The sequence below is a fragment of the Scyliorhinus torazame genome, chromosome 28, assembly GCF_047496885.1.
Source record: "Scyliorhinus torazame isolate Kashiwa2021f chromosome 28, sScyTor2.1, whole genome shotgun sequence".
Lineage (NCBI taxonomy): Eukaryota > Metazoa > Chordata > Chondrichthyes > Carcharhiniformes > Scyliorhinidae > Scyliorhinus > Scyliorhinus torazame.
In genome coordinates, this window is record NC_092734.1 from 11,876,946 (window position 1) to 11,903,392 (window position 26,447).

The 26,447-nt window shown below is 47.7% G+C and overlaps 1 protein-coding gene across 1 annotated transcript in view; it reads left to right on the top strand.

Moving 5' to 3' along the window:
* The window catches only part of LOC140403524 (heparan-alpha-glucosaminide N-acetyltransferase), a 358,411-nt gene that overhangs the window by 316,436 nt on the left and 15,528 nt on the right, over nt 1-26,447 (top strand). The window contains exon 15 of the mRNA XM_072491483.1: nt 16,169-16,246. Coding sequence (XP_072347584.1) covers nt 16,169-16,246 — 78 coding nt within the window. The remainder of the gene's footprint in view (nt 1-16,168; nt 16,247-26,447) is intronic.

Below are 26,447 nucleotides of genomic sequence, written 5' to 3' on the forward strand. Positions count from 1 at the left end.
CCTCCCCGGCACGGACCCCCCCATCCTCCTCCCCGGCACGGACCCCATCCTCCTCCCCGGCACGGACCCCATCCTCCTCCCCGGCACGGACCCCATCCTCCTCCCCGGCACGGACCCCATCCTCCTCCCCGGCACGGACCCCATCCTCCTCCCCGGCACGGACCCCCCAATCCACCTCCCCGGCACGGGCCCCCCATCCTCCTCCCCGGCACGGACCCCATCCTCCTCCCCGGCACGGACCCCATCCTCCTCCCCGGCACGGACCCCATCCTCCTCCCCGGCACAGACCCCCCATCCTCCTCCACGGCACGGGCCCCCCATCCTCCTCCCCGGCACGGATCCCATCCTCCTCCCCGGCACGGACCCCATCCTCCTCCCCGGCACGGACCCCCCATCCTCCTCCCCGGCACGGACCCCATCCTCCTCCCCGGCACGGACCCCCCCATCCTCCTCCCAGGCACGGACCCCCCCATCCTCCTCCCCGGCCCTCCCCGGCACGGACCCCATCCTCCTCCCCGGCACGGACCCCATCCTCCTCCCCGGCACGGACCCCCCCAATCCTCCTCCCCGGCACGGACCCCATCCTCCTCCCCGGCGCGGACCCCATCCTCCTCCCCGGCACGGACCCCATCCTCCTCCCCGGCACGGACCCCATCCTCCTCCCCGGCACGGACCCCCCCATCCTCCTCCCAGGCACGGACCCCCCCATCCTCCTCCCCGGCGCTCCCCGGCACGGACCCCCCCATCCTCCTCCCCGGCACGGACCCCATCCTCCTCCCCGGCACGGACCCCATCCTCCTCCCCGGCACGGACCCCATCCTCCTCCCCGGCACTGACCCCATCCTCCTCCCCGGCACGGACCCCATCCTCCTCCCCGGCACGGACCCCCCAATCCACCTCCCCGGCACGGGCCCCCCATCCTCCTCCCCGGCACGGACCCCATCCTCCTCCCCGGCACGGACCCCATCCTCCTCCCCGGCACGGACCCCATCCTCCTCCCCGGCACGGACCCCATCCTCCTCCCCGGCACGGACCCCATCCTCCTCCCCGGCACGGACCCCCCCATCCTCCTCCCAGGCACGGACCCCCCCATCCTCCTCCCCGGCCCTCCCCGGCACGGACCCCATCCTCCTCCCCGGCACGGACCCCCCCATCCTCCTCCCCGGCACGGACCCCCCCATCCCCCTCCCCGGCACGGACCCCCCCCATCCCCCTCCCCGGCACGGACCCCCCCCATCCTCCTCCCCGGCACGGACCCCCCCCATCCTCCTCCCCGGCACGGACCCCCCCCATCCCCCTCCCCGGCCCTCCCCGGCACGGACCCCCCCTCCCGGCACTCCCCCAGAGCCCAGCCCATTCTAACCACCCCCCAGGCCGTCACCCACCTCCACGCTGGTCGGCGTAAACCTGGAGCACAGGTTGACGCCGATTAAAAGGAGGTTTGATTTACGTTGATGTGACCGGTCATCACGTCGACGGGACTTCGCCCCATCCGGACGGGAGAATATCGGCAGGCCCAAAATCGGGTGCCTTGCGCCCACCTGTGCCATTCTCCGATGTCAGCGGCGCCATTAACGCCCCGCCGACTTCTCTCCCTTCGGAGACTTCGGCAACAGGCGGGGGCGGGATTCACGGCGGCCAACGGCCATTCTCCGACCCGCTGGGGGGTCGGAGAATGACGCCCCATGTGTTTGACAAGTACTGAGAGCGGCAGTACAGGAAATCACCCCCCACCATTACTTTGAATTTTGGGCACTCTAAATTAGGAACGATGAACAGAACATGACAAGGATCCAATGAAGATTCATCAAGATGATATCTGGGGGTTAAATTTGAATACTACTTGGAGTGGTGATCTGATTGAAGCATGGAATTGGTAGTGTAATTAGCAGAAATATAGAACAAAGGGACATCATTTCAAAACTGGAGCTAAACTATAATTAAATCCAGGAGCAATGTCTTCACAATGGGTTGAGTTTCTGAAACACATTGATGCAAAAGGCAATTGAAGTGTTTGAAAGGAGGATATATACTTATTTGGAAAGTAGGGCCTTGAGGCACTTGGTGTCAGTCTTGGCTGAGCGGGTAGAATTCTCAACTTTGAATCAGAAGGTGATGGCCCCAAGCCTCAGAAACGCCAGGGACGTGAGCACACATCCTGGGCTGAGGGACCGCATTGTTGGAGTGATACCTTTGGACCAAATGTTAAACTAAGTCCTGCTAGTCTGCCCAAGATCCCCTGGCGGTATTTGAAAAAAAAACTGGCCCACTCCCAAAGTTCTGGCCAATGTTACCAAAAGCAGATTATCTGGTAATTTATCACGTTGCTGTTTTTTTTTTTTGCGTTCCTGTCGTGTGAAAGTTGGCTGCTGCTGTTATTGTCCATATTGCAGCAATGACAGCTCTTCAGACAAAGCGTTTTACAGGCTGCAAAGCGCTTTGTGATCTCCTGAAGTTGCGGAAGGCGCTGTGCAAAGGCAGTGCTTAGCACTGATACCCCATGGAGCGTCCTGGTGGGGCGGGGGGGGGGGGGGGGAGACACGTGCAATTTCAGTCTGAGACCTGCATTCTTACTGTTCCTCATAATCTCAGAATGAATCACTCCACTCTGGAATGAGGACTGCGTATCAAGAGATTCCAGACAAATAGTGTCATTGCGGCTGGTATTCTGTGAAGAATTTATGATATCATTAACTAGAGGTTATAGGTTATGGAAGATATGTCATGGCCTGTCTGTGACACAGTTAGGGTAATGCAAGTACTTCAGCTTTTTTAATCTGAGCGCTCAAGGTGATTAAATTAATATCACAGCTAGGGGGGAAGTAATAAATTAGTAACCATCACTAGATTGAAGACATTTAGAAACAATGTTTAGAATATGTTCTATGTTCCTGTACAAAGAACAGAACAAACACTGCAAATCCCCTGCATTGATCCCACCCCCCTCCTGTACAGCAGGGGTTTAACTCCAGTCTATGCTTCGAGTAATGTTCCTCAATCCTTTTGGCTTGATAGGCGAGCTGAGTGGACAGGCTTGAATCTGGCAGGAATATCTCTTCCCAGCGATGATGAATCGTGTGCAGCAATTTGTGGTGGGGGAGTGTTCCCTCACTTCTGAATCCAGCCCAGGCAAAATGATTGAATTGCCTCCTCTTATCTGTAGAACACCCCAAGCCAGCCAGTTTTGCATTGTTTGAGAATGCAAAGTACTGCTTGAACCTTTTAATATCTCTTGTAAGCTTTGCTGACTTGGCAGCCCTTTGAGCTAGGAAGTTGTGACTTTCATCCCCACTCCAGAACTTGCCCACGTAACCTGGGCTGATAGTTCAGCGGAACAAGTAAAGGTTGCTGCATTGTTGGGGTGGAGTCCTTTGGATGAAATGTTAATCTTTGTTCTTTGTGTTGCTAAATTCAGGATGGTTGGCGTAGTGTTCACAAAGACCACAAAATAGCTTGAACCTGAACAAAGCTTTAAATTTATTAACACTAATTTGGATTCGACACATACTCCTGATGATAATACAGTTGATAATTAACATATAATCTCTACTCTGTTATAAACTATGATCTGCTCTCACTCACACTATCTTTTTTTCAGTCTGTACTCTAGCTATCTCCTTCATTTCTCTCCCCACAAGGCTTAGCATCAATGTCTTATATACTTGTAACTCTAGCTCCCTCTGGTGGCTGATCTTGACATTTTATTAACTCTTGCAAGTTCTGGTTGCCACATTTGCCAACATAAAAGGAGCCACTGTACCTCAAAGTAATTTATCAAATGTCGGCAGGCTCTGAGAAGATTGAGAAATCCGACATGTTGTCATTTAAGTGCAAGTCTTTCCTCTACATACCTGTATTTTAAAACACGGAAGTGGTTTGTGCTAGCCTCTGATCACAAGCCTATTTTAGTCCTATCAGTTTCCGTGTTGTGATCAGTGACATGCATTGTGGAATAGTGGTGAAAAACATGGAGACAAAGATTAAGGCAGAATTAAATCCCTTCAAAAGAAAGGCAAATAGGTTGAATTTGGACGATGTGTTATGAGGCCAAACCATGCACTTGAATTTCTATAACACCCTATCACATCAAAGTGCTCCACGCACAGTTATATTATGAAACGCTATTACACAGACAAGCATTTTGTCCCAGTAATGCCCCATAAACTGTACAATAAATATCATCACGGTCCTTTTAAATGGTGGGCCCTTTCATTAAAGTAGCAGGGATAAAAACTACTTACAGACACACACACACGTTTCTACCAATGTCACATAGTGAATGTAGATTTGTTTTTGTTAATATAAATTTAAAGTACCCAATTAATTTTTTTTCCAATTAAGGGGCAATTTAGCGTGGCCAATCCACCTAACCTGCACATCTTTGGGTTGTGGGGGGTGAGACCCACACAGACACGGGAAGAATGTGCAAACTCTACACAGACAGTGACCCGGGGCTGGGATCGAACCCGGGTCCTCGGCGCCATGAGGCAGCAGTGCTAACCACTGCGCCGCCGTGCCACCCCGTGATTTGGATTTGTGTGCGTGCGTTTGAGTGTGTGTTTGTTTGAAATACATCCATCTATGATGGAGGTGATTTCAGGGTGGACATTTTAAACAGCCCCTCAGATGGCAGGATGGATTCTGCAACTGAAATTTGGTGGCTAGTTCTGTCAACGAGTGTACATGGTTCAAGACACCGCAATACCATTCATGCTTCACGTTTTCTTGTGCGTTTTCTGATCATCTGTGCAATTGATTTTGTTTTGCCAGCTGTCAGACATAATTCCTGTTGCAGAAACATTCTCTTTCCCTGAATGCAAGAATTGTATGTGCTTTAGAGGTTGGGAGGGAGGTGTTGCCATTAAGTGGGTATATCAGAAATATTTTGTGAAATAATTGGCTGCTGACCATAAATCCTTCATTTAATTAAGTTGACAAGGGTTAGTTATAGTAACCTTGAAATCTACACAGCTGTGCGAACAAAGCTAAGGAAAATGTTCCTGGGAATATCTCATATTTCCACTTTACTCACATTAACAGCTATGTTGTCTACACAAGACTCCCAGTTGGGTCCAGCTGCCTTCTGATGTCACTCGGGCTGATTGAGAATTCTCTGCAGATCAGCCGAGTGTGGAGAGAAATGTGCAGGAGAACTCTGCAGACACAGTTTAAAGAGACAGCTTCTCAGTCTTTGCTAAAAGACTTTCATTCAACTGTCAGAAGGAGAAAATTAATATATTTACCTGTGGGAGGAGTAGTTTAGGAACAGTTAACGGTGCCTTGAATGAGGCGACTTATATTTAAGGCATTAGAACTGTCACAGCCAGTGAACCTTACGGCAGCTTTAATGTTCGCCGTCCTCCATCCAACTTTAACACCTTACTTTCGAGGGCCATATGGATCCATGTCACTTTACAAAGCTCCTACTACTGAACTCCTCCCAATGGCTCTGAGATAATAATACTTGCATTTATATACTGTGTTATCACTTCAAAGCCTCCCACAGTTCTCCTTGCAAAGAATCACCTTAAGCGTGTAGTCATTTCGAGTTCCAACACAACAAAGGTGAACACCTTGAATGGTGCCACGGGATCTCCAATGTCCATCTGGAAAAAGGCAAGAGATTGCTCATAATTAATGGTGGGGGTGCTGGAAATGTGGGGTGATACCAGAAGATGCTGTTGAAGCGACCATCAATTCACTCGAAGATACGTGGAGAAGTAAACCGTGGTTTTAATCAGCTTAGAACTGAGCCTGCCTGTGACCGGTACAACACTGAAGGTGGCCCCGCAGGTCAGCAGCTCTTATACTTCCTGTAAAGGGGGTGGAGCCATGGGCGGAGCCCATACATGCCCTAACATATCCCCTGTGGGTGAAGCCCTTTTTGTCAGGAGCAGAAGTTGCCCGTGGGAAGCCCACCCCCGCCCACACGATGTCACAGGACCCGCCCCTTACAATATTTTCTCTAAGTTTTCAAACATGCGGTGTGAAAAGCCGGCAAGGCAGCTGGTGAGCTGGAATAATTCCGCCCAATGTTTCGTGTTGAAGATCTTGAGCGGGAGTCTCCGGTTCCCCCGCCGTGTATTTCTCGGCCGCGCGACGTTCGCTGGCGGTGGGATTTTACCTTCCCGCCGCTTGTCAATGGGATTTCCCATTGAAGCCACCCCGTATCACCGTTGAATCCACTGGCGCGGGCGCATGCCATCAGGAAAAGCAAATCCCGACGACCAGAGAATTCAGGCCTTTTTGTCAGAAGTTCGGGTTTTCCATACACACTTTCCCAAATGCCTCCCATCAAGCATGACATAATGGAAGTACAAAGTTGGCAACTTTTAATTCCAGCTCTTCAGAACGATTGCGTTAACACAGTTATGGCTCAGACATTTTCCTGTTTGCTTCCCCCGTGTTGATCTTTTTACTTTTTAAGAAGTTTTACAGAACCCAATTCATTTTTTCCAAATAAGGGGCAATTTAGCGTGGCCAATCCACCTGCCCTGCACATCTTTGGGTTGTGGGGGCGAAACCCACGCAAACATGGGAGAATGTGCAAACCCCACACGGACAGTGACCCAGAGCCAGGATCGAACCTGGGACCTCAGCGCCGTGAGGCCGCAGTGCTACCCACTGCGCCACCGTGCTGCCCTCTTTTTTTACATTTTAAAGAAGATTTTTAAAAATTACTTTATCAGAGTTACAAAGTCAGAGCTCCGAGTGTGGACAGGGGCAAACCCCTAATCCAGCCCCTTGCCTGCTCCAAAAACCAATTCAAATTGAATCCAATTCATGGCCCCACAAGAGCGACATACCAGATCCAGGCATTGCACCTGACCTCACGATCATCTTAGCCAAAAGGCCGAGAAGCGATGATCTTCTTTACTTTTAACATTAACTTGGAATTAACCCTTGGAGAAACACTATTCATCTTAGCTGGGCAGTGGTTGCATCTGCATTAGAAGGTTATGGGGTCGAACTCTGCGACCATATCATCAACGCCGGCACTTTCGGTGACAGTACTGAGGGGGGTGCTGCACTGTTGGAGGGTCATCTTTCAAATCCAGGGTGCAACCTTCCCTCCCCTCTTCCCAACCCTCAGTAAAGGAGAATATTGCCCAGAGCATCCTTGAGAAAGAGCGAGGGAGCCAGGAGTTCTTGCATTGTTATGACTAACATTCCTCCAACAACCAACAGAACCAACAGATTAAGTGGTCATTCACTTCACTTGCTGTGGAACCTTGCTGTGGGCAAACAAGACTCCGCTTCAAGTATTCACTGTATATCGAGGACTTTTGGATTTTTCTGAGATGTGATCAGGTGCTATACCAATGAAATTCTTCCGATTATAAAATCCAATGTAGAAACTCTGTCCAAATCTCATATACCCTTTAAATAGATCAGAGGGTTGAAAAACATACCAGCATCTTATGCACTGGCGCAACTGCATTATTTTCCAAACCAAGAACAATAATGAACGAGTTAAGTACAAGTGGAACATTTGGAATCATTACAATTCCTTACTCTTCTGTCTCTCAGTTGCTTTTTCAAAAGAAAGATTTCTGCCTTCAACTGAAGATTAAGTCCCTCTTCTCATGATCAATGCCCAGCTTGCTCAGTAATTAATGACCTGCTAATAAAATTGTGTTCTCAACAGCCGCACGTCTCAAGAAACAGTTTTTCCATTTTGTTAGCGGGTCATTAATTACAGGGAAAATTGCGTTCTCCAAGTTTTGTTGAAAGCAATAATTTATACCCTTCATTGTATTTGCTAAACTTTCTTCCGGGGCCAAGATAACGCTAATCCAACATTAGTAAATAATGCACTGATATCAAACCTGATTGAACGAAATTTGATCGCACCCTATCATATAGTTTGGCGGCAGGGATAATGATGAATGGGCGATTATGAGAAGAAATCTTTCAGCTGTTGAGGTGGCAAATTGGACACTTTGTAAATAGTCACGCCAATGAAAAATAAGAAATCTTACAACACCAGGTTAAAGTCCAACAGGTTTGTTTCAAACACTAGCTTTCGGAGCGCTGCTCGTTCCTCAGGTGAAGCCGTGCTCCGAAAGCTAGTGACATCGAAACAAACCTGTTGGACTTTAACCTGGTGTTGTAAGACTTCTTACTGTGCTCACCCCAGTCCAACGCCGGCATCTCCACATAATGAAAAATAAGACTCGCATTTATATTGGTGCCTTAACACATTGTCACGACACCCTGGTCCAGTGCGCGCTCAATTCCAGCCTCACTTACCCTAGTCGCAACGCGGTTGAAGTTAGCTTTAATTTTAAAATACCCAAGGTCCTCCGTTGCCCTGTAATTACAGTCACCAGGTTTGTAAATTCAAACACAATTAACTTTTTATTATTAACAGTAACTATAATTAAATAGGGAACAAATACAACTGGTTAATTACTATCCAAGCTCTACCCCCCCCGACCTTTAACTCACCCCACCCTCGACACACACCCACACAGACAAACAAACACAGAGGGGAAAGAAGTGTGTGAAATAATTATGAAAGTAAAAGAATAAGAGTCTTTGTCTCAGACTGACGTCTTCAATGTGTTTCTTCTTCAGTCTAGGATTTCAGACGGATATTGTCTCTTCTGTCAGCCTGTAATGGTTTTCACTGTAGACTCACAGGAATAGCAGGGAGAGAGAGACAACTTCTTCTTTCTGGGTCTAGAAGTTTCTGCCTTCAAACAGTAGGCGGTAGAGCGGAGAGAGAGCTGCTTCCACCTAGTGGGTCCAGTGGCTTCTCCTGGGTTCTCTCCGAAAAGCCCCACCTGACAGAAACCATTCGCTGTCAGTTGCCAGGCAGGTTACAGACCCTGGCCAATCCATTGGCCACCAGCCAACAAATCAAAATAAACCTCTCTAATCTCTTGGGTGCCATAAAGTCTGGCAAAAATGATGGTGCTTCCTGATAGTCCAATAGTGTTAAAATTTTATAACACAGTGTACTACTTTGACAATTTGAGTTCCTCCCTTCCTCTGAACGACTTAAAGGTCTGCCTCCATTAATGATCCATGGGCCAAAAATGATAAAGACAAAATAAAAGAAATAGGAACTAAGGGAAACAACATAGAACATAGAACCTTACAGCGCAGTACAGGCCCTTCGGCCCTCGATGTTGCGCCGACCTGTGAAACCACTCTAAAGCCCATCTACACTATTCCCTTATCGTCCATATGTCTATCCAATGACCATTTGAATGCCCTTAGTGTTGGCGAGTCCACTACTGGTGCAGGCAGGGCATTCCACGCCCTTACTACTCTCTGAGTAAAGAACCTACGTCTGACATCTGTCCTATATCTATCTCCCCTCAATTTAAAGCTATGTCCCCTTGTGCTAGACATCACCATCCGAGGAAAAAGGCTCTCACTATCCACCCTATCCAATCCTCTGATCATCTTGTATGCCTCAATTAAGTCACCTCTTAACCTTCTTCTCTCTAACGAAAATAGCCTCAAGTCCTTCAGCCTTACCTCATAAGATCTTCCCTCCATACCAGGCAACATTCTGGTAAATCTCCTCTGCACCCTTTCCAATGCTTTCACATCCTTCCTACAATGCGGCAACCAGAATTGCACGCAATACTCCAAATGCGGCCGTACCAGAGTTTTGTACAGCTGCAACATGACCTCATGGCTCCAAAACTCAATCCCTCTAACAGGAAGGACCCTTACAACATGTCTCAAAAATATGGCACCTTAGCCGCTTTCTGCCTGATGAGATGATGGTTTCAGTCTTGGTGGTCAACTCTGTGTTAAACGTGGCCTGACATGGCTCAGAAGCCTCACTCTCGCATGGCAGTCTCTGGCGTATTGCTGCAGAGGACGACAGTGGACCGAGAAGGTACGCAATTTGCTTGCCTTTGTTTTCCTTGAGGTCTCTTCTCGCCAGCTGAGCATTCCATTTACCCTTGCCTCTTCAAATGCCTCTCCAAACAGCCAGTCTACAAAGGTCACAACCATCAGCCGCTATCCCCCAGTTGTCTATGTCAATGTCCATCACCTTCGTACCTCACTTGCAAGTGCTTCTTGTAATGGAAGTATGGACTCCTAGTAGGTCATGACCCAGTGGCCCGTTCACCATATAGAAGGTCTTTGAGGAAAGCACTTTGAGGACCCAGGCTTGGTAGAATTGACGTTTGGTGTTCTCAGTCACGTCACTGTTGTTCTGCACTCTCTTCCTCAACTTGGATGTGACGGCTGCAGCTTTCATAATGCACATGCTGATTTCAGCGTCAGGTGACGGATAGCTGTGTGTGTGATGCCATCATCTCAACATTAAATGAACTACTTTGTAGTGCTGGGGCCAAAAGTGCAACATGAACAGGACTGTCACCCACAAGAGCAGGAATCTCGGACTATCAGGGAGCAGCACCTCGTGTGAAATTTCTCTGTCGAAGAAAAGAGAGAAGTGTTGCTGAAGCTTTTCACCTTGCACAGATCAGAACAAAGGCAAGAATGTCAAAGTTCAAACAAAGGCACCAAAACAAAATTAACTGAGCACTGCTTTATCCCCTGCCCTGCCACCCACCCCCCACGAAAGATCAGCAAACACAAAATGCAATATAGGTTTTCAATATTTCATACTCCCGTGTTTTCTGGTTTATCACAGGCGCTCCAAAGTTTTGACATTAGTTGATTTCCAAATGGGGTGGGGGGGGGGGGGGGGGGGGGGGGGTGCTGTAGGCATTAGCAGGGAAATAGAGTTGGCTGTCTTTGCTGTAAGCCGAAGTGTATCAATCAGCGCCCTGTTATAAAGGAGCTTGGTGAAATGAATGCTTTCCATGCTGTAATGACGAGCTTTGGAAGCTGTGAGAGTCGGTGGTGAAATGTTCAGTGATTGATGACCGGACTTGGCCTCGCCACCATCTGGTGGCCATGTGCCGTTTGCACCTTCACCGACACTAACTGCAACACACAAACATCCCCGACTTTGGAAATCCCACCTCGGTGAGGGGCACAATCCCATGAGTTGTCACTGCCATTCTGAAATACCCGAAACTGCAACATGTGCGAGGAATGTCTGTGCGGATCATTACTTCGCCTAGGTCGAAGACAGTGGGCGCGATTCAGCAGGCGTAAAAAAACTAAGTCCCCTTCCTTGCGCGTTTGGCAACCCAGAATCAGCACTTTGCCGTTTGTTTAGGCCTGGCGGGTGGGGGGGGGGGGGTTCTTCCCGACGAGGCTGCACTTCCTGCTGGCGAGCTGATCTCTGGAAACCTGACTTTTGTACCCTTTTTCCTGAAGCCGCGGGTCTTTAACTTCTCGGGAAAATCCTGAAATTCGGTTGTGTAGAGTTCTCCCGTAACTGAGACGCCCAAGGGAGGCAGAGCCAAAAAGGAATTTGTCCCAAACTCCTTGACTGACTCTGAAGCCTCCCAGAGAACTCCTGGAGGTAAGCTGGCAGAGTCAGCATCAGCTCCAACTTCTCCACTAATGGCTGGAGCTTTCACCAACGTTTTGGCGAGCGAGCTCGATAAACACTGACAAAACCTGTTGCAGAGGCCTTGGCCGCTATTTGTTTTGTTCTTAAAACCACCAGTAAGTCTGTCGAGACTCATGGAGCCACGATTAAGGACATGGAGGGCGCATTGTCGGATCATCGTGACAGGATGACCTCCCTAATCTGGCCTTGCTTTTGTGGTCGAGGTTAACAGAACGTTAGCTAAGCTGAATGACCTGGAGAACAGATCCAGGCGACAGGATGTGAGTATTGTGGGGTTACTGGAGGGGATTGAGGGCTGCACCCCTACTGAATATTTCTTCGACTTGTTCCACAAGATGGTGGGTGAGGGTGTGCTACCATCCACACCCGCCGAATTAGACAAGGCCCATTGCTCACTGCCGCCTAAGCCTCCTTCTCGTTTCATCGTTTCAAAGAAAAGGTATTGAGATTCCAATCGCTGCTGCTGCCTGTATCTATCACTCTGCTGTCAGGGTATCTCACACTTGTCTGTCTTGCTCCATCCTTACACATCCACTGTAGCTCGCCTGCGACTGACCTGTGACATCCGTCATCCAACTACGCCTAGATCAACCCCTCTTTCTGATGTCCTCCATTTTGCCCTCGAGAAATGATCTCTGTAGCCTTTCAGCTCTGATTAATTGGCTGATATTCCTTTTCTCTATCACTTTTCTTTTACCGATTCAAAGATGCCAGACAATGCTTGGAATGCGAGCATTAGCAGGTGATTAAATCTTTACAGATCCAGAGATGGGGTAACCCCAGGTTAAAGAGGTGTGAATTGTGTCAAGCCAGGACAGTTGGTAGGATTTCGCAGGCCAGATGGTGGGGGATGAATGTAATGCGACATGAATCCCAGGTCCTGGTTGAGGCCGCACTCATGTGTGCGGAACTTGGCTATAAGCTTCTGCTCGGCGATTCTGCGTTGTCGCGCGTCCTGAAGGCTTCCTTAGAGAACGCTTACCCGGAGATCAGAGGCTGAATGCCCTTGATTGCAGAAGTGTTCCCCGACTGGAAGGGAATATTCCTGCCTGGTGATTGTCACACGATGTCCGTTCATTTGTTGTCGCAGCGTCTGCATGGTCTCGCCACTGTACCACGCTTCGGGACATCCTTTCCTGCAGCGTATGAGATAGACAACTTTGGCCGAGTCGCACGAGTATGTACTGCAAACCCACGAATAACCTCACGATGCTCCACTTCTCCAGCTTCCACCCTAAACACATTAAAGAAGCAATCCCCTATGGACAAGCTCTCTGTATACACAGGATCTGCTCAGACGAGGAGGAGCGTAACAGACATCTACAGACGCTGAAAGATGCCCTCGTACGAACGGGATATGGCGCTCAACTCATCGATCAACAGTTCCAACACGCCACAGCAAAAAACCGCACCGACCTCCTCAGAAGACAAACATGGGACACAACCGACAGAATACCCTTCGTCGTCCAGTACTTTCCCGGAGCGGAGAAACTATGACATCATCTTCACAGCCTTCAACACGTCATCGATGAAGATGAACATCTTGCCAAGGTCATCCCCACACCCCCACTACTTGCCTTCAAACAACCGCGCAACCTCAAACAAGCTATTGTTTGCAGCAAACTACCCAGCCTTCAGAACAGTGACCACGACACCACACAGCCCTGCCATGGCAATCTCTGCAAGACGTGCCAGATCATCGACATGGATACCACCATTACACGTGAGAACACCACCCACCAGGTACGCGGTACATACTCGTGTGACTCGGCCAACGTTGTCTACCTCATACGCTGCAGGAAAGGATGTCCCGAAGAGTGGTACATTGGCGAGACCATGCAGACGCTGCGACAACGAATGAACGGACATCGTGTGACAATCACCAGGCAGGAATGTTCCCTTCCAGTCGGGGAACACTTCAGCAGTCAAGGGCATTCAGCCTCTGATCTCCGGGTAAGCGTTCTCCAAGGCGGCCTTCAGGACGCGCAACAACGCAGAATCGCCGAGCAGAAACTTATAGCCAAATTCCGCACACGTGAGTGCGGCCTCAACCGGGACCTGGGATTCATGTCACATTACATTCATTCCCCACCATCTGGCCTGCAAAATCCTACCAACTGTCCTGGCTTGACACAATTCACACCTCTTTAACATGGGGTTACCCCATCTCTGGATCTGTAAAGATTTAATCACCTGCTAATGCTCACATTCCAAGCATTGTCTGGCATCTTTGAATCTGTCTATATATGTTTCTGGAACATACCTCTTCATTCACCTGAGGAAGGAGCAGCGCTCTGAAAGCTAGTGACATCGAAACAAATCTGTTGGACTTTAACCTGGTGTTGTAAGACTTCGTACTGTGCTCACCCCAGTCCAACGCCGGCATCTCCACATCACTTTTTTTTAAGGAATTCGTTTTTTCTCTAATGCCAATGTTGGAAGAAGAGGTTGGGAGTTCTCCTAGTATCCTGGCCAATATTCCTACCCCAATCAAAATTAGAATTTCCTCTCATCCATTTATTTGAACCTTGCAGTATAAACAAAACAATGTTTGCCTCGAAAACAACGGCTGTAATGGCAAAGTAATATATTGGGCCACCCTGAGGATGCCGTGGTTGGAAGTATAAAAAACAATCTTTCCTTGTCTGGGTGTTCTCAACAATGAAACTAGACACACATAAATGGAACAAAGTTCCCTTTTCAAAAATATTTTCCTCACAGATTTCTAGAAGGGAAAGTCATGGAGCATTAACACCCCATTGTAAGGAGGTGTTAACTGGAGAACCAAACTAATGTTGGAGAAGCAATTAACAGAATGGCTATGGATTCTCTTGTTAATCAACTGCTAATTATTGCTCAATAAGCTTGTAGTATTGATGCCATGATCATTAATCCTGTAGTGTGGATATCTCCACATGCCAATGACATGGAGTACATTGGCAGTCAGCCCAGAATTAGACAAAGAAATAGCCCGTAAAATTATAACTGAGCATCGTTTTAAAGGACGAAACTGATTTTAAATGCAATAATGGAATCTTGGATTCATTCGGAAATCATAAACTTGGGCGTGCATCGCTTCTTCTGGTTTATACTGTTGCTGAATCCTTGGGGTAGATTGCTTCCATACACTTAGCACAATGCTGTGCACGAACCAGCAAAGTTTAATTGCTTAAAGTGCAGCTAAGAAGTCACTCCAGGCTAGAGTGTCCTGTAGGCAGACTGCGTTTGGAATCCAAATGTCTGTATTTGGCGTTCTATCAGTAAACTGGCCAACATCTCTCCAGCAGCACTGGCTCACCAGTGAACGGGCAGTTTCTTAACTCGGTTTTTAACTTGAAGCTGATTATCCCCCTCCAGGGGTCCCATTAGCAGGTTTTAACAGCCAAATCTCTTTTAATTCCTGCCCATGCTTGGCCACCTATAGTGCAAAGTATCAATTGGCCATCAGGGAAGATACCCGTTTCACTTCACCATGCTTATTCTCTCTGTTCATAGACGCCATAGAATCCCAACAGTGCAAAAGGAGGCCATTCGGCCCATAGAGCCTGCACCGGCCCTTGGAATGCGCTCCCTACTTTAGCCTACGCCTCCACCCTATTCCCGTATCCCAGTAAACCTACCTAACCTTTTGGACACTAAGGGACAATTTAGCTTGGCCAATCCACCTAACCTGCACATCTTTGGACTGTGGGAGGAAACCGGAGCACCCGGAGGAAACCCACGCAGACACAGGGAGAACGTGCAGACTCCGCACATACAGTGATCCAGCCGGGAATCGAACCCGGGACCCTTGAGCTATGAGGCAGCAGTGCTAACCCACCGTGCTACCATGTCCTCCGCCCACCTAGCATTTCCTATGCTACAGTTTTTGTAACAATGGTATTTAAAATCTGCTGTCTGTACATGATCAAACATTCGGTTGACCAAGGCGTAATGCATCCTCCATATTTTTATGACGTCTCAGTACAAATGTCTCATCAGAGCCTCTGGTTTACACTTACTGTATATTCCTGGTTTTGCTGCATGGAATTCCAGAATTATTGCTGGCAGATTGTTCTATTCCATTATTGGGGATGCATTCCAATATTCTGTCCATTGTTCCATGAAGATTGAAATGATTCATGATTGTGCATGCAAAAGTGTTTGTTCACCAATTGTAAAACAATCTACACATTAGCAAAATGCATACATTGAGATGAACCCCTTTACTAAGATTGAATGATTCTCACTCTGTGGCTCCACCCGAACATGAGTTTGATAAACCACTTCTAATTTACTTAATCACTCCCAGTACTCACTGATTGTGTACTGGGAGCTCGAATCAGCCAAATTGTTTTCAATTTGGACAATTAGCAACCATTGGACAGGCAGTTCCATTCCATCTATCTGGGCTGTATTCAGACCACAATCTAAGCAGTGGAAGGAGAATTTTTTGAACGCACTCCACCTCCTAGTCATCCATCAGAGGAGAAACTTTCAATTTCTCAGACTAGACTGGAGGTCGGTGCTGAAGATGATTGCCACAATTCAAACGCACTGAAGCATCCTGTGTCTCTCTGAGAAATTGAGGTTGCAGCCCTTCTGTTTAGCTTGTATTGAAGTCTAGTTTCGGAGGCCAAGTGACAGTGTAGGATCACCCAGAACCTCCCCCCTCCCCACTGATATTCTTCACCATTGATCTCTTCTTTTCTCATTTCTTTGCAGGCTGGAAAGATCGTTCTTGCATATCGTCCCAGCAACCTCAGCATCCTAAAGCGGTTCCTCATTTGGGCTGTTTTATTGGTGAGTCAAATTAACTACAGACATAACAAGATACTTAAGACATTGAGTTGTTTTGAACATAGAACATACAGTGCAGAAGGAGGCCATTCGGCCCGTCGAGTCTGCACCGACCCACTTAAGCCCTCAGTTCCACCCTATCCCCATAACCCAATAACCCCTCCTAACCTTTTTGGACACTAAGGGCAATTTACCATGGCCAATCCACCTAACCTGCACATCTTTGGACTGTGGGAGGAAACCGGAGCACCCGGAGTAAACCCACGCAGGTACGGGGAGAACATGCAGGCTCCGCACAGACAGTGACCCAGCGGGGAATCGAACCTGGGTCCCTGGCGCTGTGAAGCCACAGTGCTAGCCACTTGTGCTACCGTGTTGCCCCATTGGTGCCAGCAATGGTTTCAACGGGAGGCCACGAAGGAAGGAAGTTCTGGTGACATCAATTTGTCGATACACCCGAGGAGCGCTGTGTCTGCTGTAGTTTTTACAACCTTAAATCCATTTGAAATAAACAAGTTAACGAGGTTGTTAAAATGTCAGGGAAAGGATTTTAACGTGTTAACTACAGCATTACTCATTTTGTGGAGTGTGAGTTCAATAACAAAGATCAGTGCACTTTCTTGGCAAAAAATTGAGTTTAAGCTTAAAGAAAAATGGGGACAGAATCAACACAGGGTTTCTAATGGTTCTCCAACGTCTCCAGAATCATGGTTTTGCTTGTTGGCTATTCAGAGCTGTAGAGGTTGCCCTGTGAACAGTGATTGCTCAAACTGGTGAAATGCTTATTTGTGGAGAGCAACAGGTGCAGAGGGAAAATACTCAGAGAAGAAGATAAATAGAGAGAAAGAATGGGAAAAAAAAAGTAAAACGGAAAGCTGCGGGAGAAATGGAATGGTTCCCATTGTCCCACGTGCAGTCGCGAAATTTAAAACTCTCAAATTTGTTTTGAAACCTGTCGCGTTGTTCACCCTGGGGTAACACGGACTGCACACAATGCAGTTAACTGATCAAGCAGACACCAAACGTAGGCGTTGGTTCAATGCGATTTATTGAACTTCTGTAACAATGCACACAGCTGGCTGTGGGTTGACACTCTACTACTCTAAGTGTACTAACTCTAACTTACTAGACCAGACTATGTCTGATCCACATGTGGAAGGTGCTGACTGATATATACACCCTGACTGTCACTACAGTTGTCACCAGTGGAAAGAGGCAGAGTGTTGATGCCTCGTGTGTTTTATAGTTGGAAGCCTCCCTCTGGTGTTCTGTCTGGTGATTGGTCATGTTCTGTTCTGCATGTTGATTGGCTCACCTGGGTGTCTATCACTGCCTGCTTTTACCTCATGATGTGCATGGATGCATATTATAATAAAACCATATGCGGCGACTTTGCCCCTCTTTATTTGTAAACTCCTCAAAGTCTCTGTTTTTCTGACTTTGGCTTCTTGGGCATTCTCCCATTGCCCAACTATTGACAGCTGTGACCTCAGCCACAGTGGGCTGCATTTAATGTGTTCCTGCTGGGCGTGTTTTCAGCAGCGGGGGGTGAGCGACACATGAAAATTGAGGCAGCAGCAGCCCATGCCACCATCTTCCCACCTGTCCCGAGACTGAAATCAGTAGATTCTCGACCTCTGAGGGAATCAAGGGAAACGGGGAGCAGGCAAGAACATGGAGTTGAGATAGAAGATCGTCCACGATTGTACTGAATGACAAAGCAGACTCGAGGGGTCAAATGATCATACCCCATCCATTGCACACTACTGTCTGACCCGACAAGTCGTATGGCATTCCACAGCTTTGGGATAATCATGGACAACAGTGCAAAAAAAACAGACCTTCTTCTACCTATCTCTTTCCGATTTACAAGCAGAGGCAATATTTTGAACAGCTTCCATGTCCCGAAATGTAATGGGGTGGCCGGTTAAGATTCCCTGCCATAAATTGATGATTCCAGCTGTCAGAAAGCAATGATGTAATGATTTATTACCTGCCTCTAGTGCATTTCCTACGTCTGTACAGGACGTTTTAACTAGTGCATTGAATCCATCTGAGATTCATTGGAAATTGTGCTGTCTCAGTGGTACTTACAAAGAAGTGTACATCCGATGGCGCACTAGGAAAGAATTCATTACTTTTGGTCCACTAGATTACTAAAGCCACAAGGGTACAATCAATTTACTGAGACGTCGGCTCTCATACTGGTCATTTTCAAACCCAGGTTCCGGAGAATGGATAGTTTTCTGTCAACAGTCATCTACCCTGTTAACTATTGAAGCGATTGGATTTCAACGCATACGTTTATGTCCATAGAACCTAGAATTCCTACAGTGCAGAAGGAGACCAGTTTGCCCATCGAGTCTGCACTGACTCTGTGAAAGAGTACCCTACCTTGGCCCACACCCCGCCCTATCCCCATAATCACGTCTAACCTGCACATCTTTGAACACTAAGGGACAATTTTAGCGTGGCCAATTCACCTTTGGACTGTGGGAGGAAACCAGAGCACCCGGAGGAAACCCACGCAGACACGGGGAGAACGTGCAAACTCCACGCAGACAGTCACCCAAGGTCGGAATTGAACCCATGTCCCTGGCGCTGTGAGGCAGCAGTGCTAACCCCGTTGCTACCGTACCCTAGCAGAGTATGCCACCCAATTCTCTTCCAAATGTTATCTGAATTTAGACAGAAAAGACTGTTTGACTTAAAATATCTGACAATATTAAAGAGGGGATTCAAAGAACAAATCAAAGTACAGCACAGGAACAGGCCCTTCGGCCCGCCAAGCCAGTGCCGACCATGCTGCCCGTCTAAACAAAATCTTCTACACTTCCTGGGTCCGTATCCCTCTATTCCCATCCTATTCATGTATATGTCAAGATGCCCCTTAAATGTCACTATTGTCCCTGCTTCCACCACCTCCGCCGGCAGTGAGTTCCAGGCAACCACTACCCTCTGTTTAAAAAGATTTGCCTCGTACATCTACTCTAAACCTTGCCCCTCGCATCTTAAACCTATGTCCCCTAGTAATTGACCCCTCTACCCTGGGGAAAAGCCTCTGACTATCCACTCTGTCTATGCCCCTCATAATTTTGTAGACCTCTATCAGGTCACCCCTCAACCTCTGTCGTTACAGTGAGAACAAACCGAGTTTATTCAACTGCTCCTCATAGCTAATGCCCTCCATACCAGACAACATCCTGGTAAATCTCTTCTGCACCCTCTCTAAAGCCTCCACATACTTCTGGTAGTGTGGCGACCAGTATTGAACACTATACTCCCAAGTGTGGCCTAACTAAGGTTCTGTACAGCTGCAACATGACTTGCCAATTTGTATACTCAATGCCGCGGCCAATGAAGGCAAGCATGCCGTATGCCTTCTTGACTACCTTCTCCACCTGTGTTTTCCCCTTTCAGTGACCTGTGGACCTGTACTCCTAGATCTCTCTGACTTTCAATACTCTTGAGGGTTCTACCATTCACTGTATATTCCCTACCTGCATTAGACCTTCCAAAATGCATTACCTCACATTTGTCCGGATTAAACTGCATCTGCCATCTCTCCGCCCAAGTCTCCAAACACTCTAAATCTTGCTGTATCCTCTGACAGTCCTCATCGCTATCTGCAATTCCACCAACCTTTGTGTCGTCTGCAAACTTACTAATCAGACCAGTTACATTTTTCTCCAAATCATTTATCTATACTACAAACAGCTGAAGGCCCAGATGACTGAAAGCGCAGTCAATGGTGGAGCAAAGAAAATCAGGGACACACCAAAGGCTGGAATTGGAAGAGTGCAGAGAACACTGAGGGTTGTAGAGCTGGAGAGATTACAGAGATGGATAAGGGCAAGGACATGGAGACATTGGCACACAAGGTTGAGAATTTTAAAACCAAAGACTAAACAAGGAATATAGTCATGGTTCATGTGCTAATTATCTAGTGAGAGGTTCTTCTATTTTAAGACTCAATGAATCTCTTGTGATCCCTACCCTCGTCAGATTGTGCGCAGATTCTGCACGTTGCATTGTTTAGAGTGTTGCTCAGTTGCAGGGACTTCATATTACCGGTGAAAATTGGTGCTCAAATGGAGAAACTGCAAATTCCATGCCTTGCTCACCCCGATTTGCCTCCAGATCTGCTGGAGTCCATTGAGTAATGTATACACAAATGAGCAAATCTGCATATGAGTGGGTTGTTTGCCTCCAAATGTTACTGCATCCTAGGCCAAGATCAGGGCCTGGGTCATGACATAATCATTGTGTCATGTGAAAATTCATTACCCCCAGGTGCACATGTTTAGAAGGTGGCTTCAAGAAACCTAGACTCCCAATAGCAGCTTGGAACGCAAGAAAAGATTGGCCCTTCCTGTTGTTACATTTATATTTGATGCACCTGTATGCTTTTTCCCCCCTCTCTTCAACAAAGTGAAGGGGCCTAGCCCGAGGGACTAGGACATTTTACCAGTTCAGACACCCATGGTCAATACCAAGCACTGTTTGTTTGAATTATCACACAGATCAGCTGCCACATTTCAGCTTCTTCACCGAGGTGAAGCGGTGCGAATGCGGAAGCTAGCTGCAAGACTGTGGCAGTCCATGTCACATTTCCAATCGACTAATTCCATTTTTCCTGGTACATTGAGCCTTTCCTAAAAGCACTTTGCCCAGAGAAATTGCTGGTCCGCTCCACTCCACCCATTTCACATCGAGCATGCTGTCTGCTTGTAATTGGCTGATATGTCAATTGCCTAAGGCGCCTCACTTTCCGCCATGTCAGGACACATTTGTACCTTGCGCGATGAGCCATGCGAGGGAACAAGCAGAATTGTAATTCATTTTTCCACTTCTGCTTTGAGCTTTCGTGGGCTGTGCAGGGGTCAAAAAGGAGTCCGAATGGAGGCTGCAACAAGTGAAAAAGCTGTCAGAGCCCATAGAGGCAGCAATACCAAAGCCCAAAAGTGGACACGAGTGGCAGAAACAGGTTGGAAAAACTCGGTCTGGCTGCGTTTGTGGAGAGAGAAACAGAGCTAACATTTCAAGACACAATTCTTCAGAGCTACAGAGAGGGAGAAATGTGATGGATGTTATACTGATTAAGAGGGTGATGCAGAATAAAAGTTCAGGGATGGCTGGGAGCTGAGAGATTTGGCACAGATGACATGGGCATAAGACAAAGGGAGCAATAATGGCAGTGTGAAAGACTAAAGAAGGTGCTGAGAGTGGTATGAGGTTAAGATAGCAGAATGATGAGACGCAGGGGTCTTCATCCCCCATTGAGGAAATCACCTCCTTCCCTCCCTCTCCAGTTGATGGCTATGTTTTCAACTTTAGCGCATGTACGGAAGGTGTCACCGGGATATTTGGAAACTGTGCAAAGTTCAACCAAGTGAAAAAAATGTTGGGCAGCGCTGTTAACATTTTTGTTAGTATCTGTTAAACACTTGGCTCAACAGATAGCGAAGCAGTTCCCTATTAACTTTGTCAAATAATCCCGAATCAACCATTCGCTTTGTTTTTCCCTGGCTAACCTTGCTCAATCGCCTTGCAAATAGTACTTATTGTCCAAGTTAATTTGGTAATTCCAAGCAATATGAAACTCTCTTACCTTACACAGTCCAAACTTCCACTTAGATTCAGCAAACATAAAGAATGCCTCAAATGAAGAGGTTTTGGTTGTAACCACTGATCCATCGGCACGCTATTCTTTATAGGGATTACCTGCCTCCTGACTTGCAGGTTTTTCGTTAACCAGCTGGTAAAAATATCAGCCATTTTTAATTCAGTTTGCCCTTCTACAGAAAGGCTGCTGCGAATTTCATTGATGTGTGTCATCTCGCCTCTATTTTTACGCTTACTTTAAGTCAGAGGTTGTGGGTGCAAGACCCAGTGCTGAATTTGGACAAAATCCAGACTGATATTCCAGTGCAGTACTGAGGGAATGCTGTGTTGATGGCCATCCTTCGGATGAAAGATTAAACCAGGGGTGCGATTTTCCCCCTGTGCTGCGTCCAGCACATTGCGGGAGAGGCCCAAATCAGGCTTCGCGCCAGGCCCAAACTCTCGCATGAGTCGCCCAACTCGCGGCGCACAGCTCGATCTGGATTGCGCCCTCACTGAGTGAGATCCAGATAATCATATTTAGATATGTGCGGCCTATGTGAGGCCGTGTTCTCCCGGCACCCAGGAGTCATTGGTCGCACCGGCGAGGCCTCACCCGGGAGCCGATTAGCACCAGTCTCCACAAGTGGACAGAAGGCATGATGGCCACCCTGGTAGTCTTGAAGGCTACTAGAGCCCCCCAGGTGGTTGGGGATAGGGCAGGGCAGTACTTTGGCACTCCCCCTTGCACCCTGGCAGTGCCAACCTGCTAATGTCCATGTCTGCGGCGGTGGCATTGTCCATGGGTAGAGATTGGGGCACTATTTCCAAATGGCACTCCGATCTCTGAGGAGCCCGTCTTGCCGGCGAGTTCAGCTCACCACTGCTGAACATTTCTAAGTGTGGGCTAGACCGGGGAGAATTTCCCAAGGCTCTAAAAAGTGATTCAGGGCACAGTCGAATGGCCTCGCCGTGCCCGACTTGGTGCCGAAACGAGGCCGGTAAATCTAACGAGATCTCGCGAGACGTCGCGATCTGGAGCTCACCCTCAGCTCGTCAGTTCAGGAAGTGAGGTAAGTGCGGCCTCGGCTGGGCAATTCCTCGCGAGTCCCGATTGATAGTGGGGCCGTTCTCGGCACTACAGGCACCGGGAAACACTCCGCTATTTGCACCCAAAACAGGACTCTGTATTTTGGAAATTAAATCTCACCCTCAATGTGGGTGAACCCGGGTCTGGCTCTCACCAAAAAGCCAGCGGGAAACAACCCGCCAAACTATTGTGCCCCATTGTGTCAGTGGTGGCGATGTCAGACTTTGGATGACGATTAATGACCCGTGACACGATCTGAAAGTGAACTCCCCTGATTGTTCCGGTCAACATTCTTCACTTAATTACAGCAAAACGTGGGAACACAGGAGTTGGCCATTTAGCCCCTGAAGCCTATTTCCACTTGTGGGAGAGTCAGGGACCAGAGAGCATAATCTCAGAGTGAGGGGATCGGCCGAATAGGACAGGGATGAGGGGGAATTTCTTCTCTCGGGGGTAGTGAATCTGTGGAATTCTTTACCGCAGAGAGCTGTAGTGGCTGGGTCATTAAGCATGTTCAAGGCATGAGGTTTTTAATCAGTGAGGGAATCGAGGTTTATGGGGATAAGGTGGGAAGGTGGGATTGAGGATTATCACATCAGATCAATCATGATCTTTTTGACCGTGGAGCAGACTCGATGGGCCGATTGGCCTACTTCTGCTCCTGTGTCTAATGGTCTTAATCATTCAATGAGGTTGTGGCTAATCTGCAACCTAATTCCATATATTCCATTCATCTTGTTGCTCTGTGGTATTTTGCTATTTGCAAACTAACGTGGTAATGAGGCACTGCACTTTGGTATTTGAAATGCTTGAAAATATGCCTAAGAAATTTGATGAATTTTTACATCAAGCGAGTCTTACTTTCTAATTTGCATGAATTAAAATGGTGGGTCCATCAACAAATAATTCTTCAACTGAAGGTTTCATTACAGAATATGGTTTATGCTAATCCATCACCACCCGCTTTCTAATCCTTGGCCCGGTGAAATATGGCCTGACGTCTCATTATTGCTTCATGTCACCAGCTGCGTGGCTTTGTCACTAACATAAACTGTCAGCGCAAGGAAAGGATCAAACTTAATTTTGTTATATGACATTGTCTGAGTGACAGCGGCTGGCTACATGAATGAAAACTTGACAGATGGCACTTTAGCCAGAGAAAGATGAGAAATCTATAATTGATTAGGCATAATCAATTAGGCGAGGTCATTGACATCACTCATATGTTAATTGTTAGGTTTCTGCATGACTTCCTGATTAACCAGTAGTCATTTCAAATCAAGCCACTCAGATGTTATTTTACAGTTCCTTGCTTTATTTCTGTATCAGCTTGGTTCGGTTGGTAACACTCCAGCCTGAAGCTCGGAAATGTCACCAAAGGACTTTTCTCACGTAGAATTAGCCTTGAAGCAGTGACTGCAGCAAGAACGAGAAGCGGCCACTTAGCACTCCACAAGATCCAACTGCAAAGAAAATAAGACAAATAACAAACTCTCGCCAATTGTGGTTGAGGCTAGACTGTTGATTGGGACCCTTCCTCATGCATTTTCCAAATATTGACCACGGGATCTTTAACACACGGCGGAACAATCAGATAGGATTCTGCCAATCCTGTACCCCATCAAAATCTGGCATCTCTGACCATGCAGCGATGTCGTGACGAAGCATAGAAACTAGGAGCAAGGGTATACCATTCGGCCCTTCGAGCCCGCTCCGCCATTCAATATTATTATTATCCTCTATCTCAATGCCATATTCCCACTTTTCCCCCCTACCCCTTGATGCCATTAAAAGCAAAAATATTATCTATCCCTCTCTTGAATACTTTCAGTGACTTGGCCTCTTCAGCCTTCTGTGGTAGGCAATTCCCCAGGTTCAATACCCTTTGAGTGAAGATGAGTGAAGTGTTGCCCTGGGTCATCTCCATAAGTGCTGTCGTGGAGCTTGACCCCTGGCCTGTTGTACATGTGAGGGGTACATGTCAGCGTTCCTGAGTTTCTGGGGCATCAGGAAAGTGGCATTAAATTATGTAGGGATAGAGTTAACTGAGGACGGATGGGGGGGCGGGAGTGGCTTGAGTGGATCATACCCACGTGGGCTGGTTGGACTGAATGTCCAGTCTCTGCTCTCTGTTCAATATAAACGGTGGATAATCACGATTTGAATTAGGTGCACACCGGGGTCATTGGAGGAAAATCCTCCCGTACAATTGTTTAGATGTTGAACAATCTCATAAAAGCTGCTCATTTCATTAGATTATTTTGTAGACTTGCCATAGGAATCTGGCTGGTGCAATATCACTTGCTTATAGGTAGAGAGGTTACTTAAAGATCAATACCAATGAAGATCAATTTTCAATGGGGGATTTTAACTGTCACTGATCACCCAACGAAACAATTGTCATTCATGTCGTAAAACTGCCTCTCTGCCCTGACAGTATCATTGCATCATTGGCAAATGGCCCAACCTTGAACCGGAAGATTTTTTTTTAAAAACCGGAGTGAATGAAGGTTTGAAGATTCTCGAAGAAGGAAATGAGCTACATTACCGGTGTGTGTATCCGGTTAATGAGCTGACATTTCCCAAGCCTGTTTCTGCCTCATTCAACTGCCAAAATAATTGTAACGTCACATTTTGGAAGTAAAATTGGGAAAAATAAATCAAGAAAGGCAGAATTGAAAAGTAGGAGGCCTGTCGACAGATAGCCCATGGTGGTCACTTGTAAATCTGCCTTACAACTAAACAGTATGCTAAAGGTGTGTGATCGCCCCCCCCCCCCGCCAAGTAGAAACCAGCTGGAGTCTCTGCGGCTACCTTCTATTAAGAGTTTAATGTTGGTTCAGCTTCAGACCAACATGAAAATCAGATTGGCCGTCATTCTCATGGATCCCAGCAAATGATCCTGGGAGAGTCCATTGGAATGGCCATCAAATTAGCTGGAAGCAGAATAATCTGGGTTCCCGCACAGTCAGTCGGGACATGATGTAACTTCAGTGGAGACATGTCTAATCTCACCGTGTGCATCTCATCAACCACATGTGGAAATGTGGCCCATTTCTGGGCTCTGAAAGTGGGATCAGATATTTACCCTCTGAAATGGGGCTCACAGTGGATCTCCTATTGCTCTTTTAGGTGGGGGCGAGAAGAGGGACACTGCTCCCCACTCCTCCCAGTGGACCACCTTTGGGCCGGTTTAGCTCAGTTGGCTGGACGGCTTGTTCGTGATGCAGAGCGAGGCCAGCAGCGCGGGTTCAATTCCCTGTACCGGCTGCGGTTATTCATAAAGGCCCCGCCTTCTCAACCTTGCCCCAGTTTTCTCAATGCACTTTGCCCCAATGATCAGATTCCAACACCAGATTTGAGTTGTATTCACACCACTATGGCAGAATCCGTGCACAGTGTAACTGTAACAACTCTGCAGTCGCCGTGGAAATCCTGGTATTACAATGGCGACGGTCACAAGACTGGTGCCGCTGGCTGGGGACAGATGCTCCTCCTTCGCTCATCCAA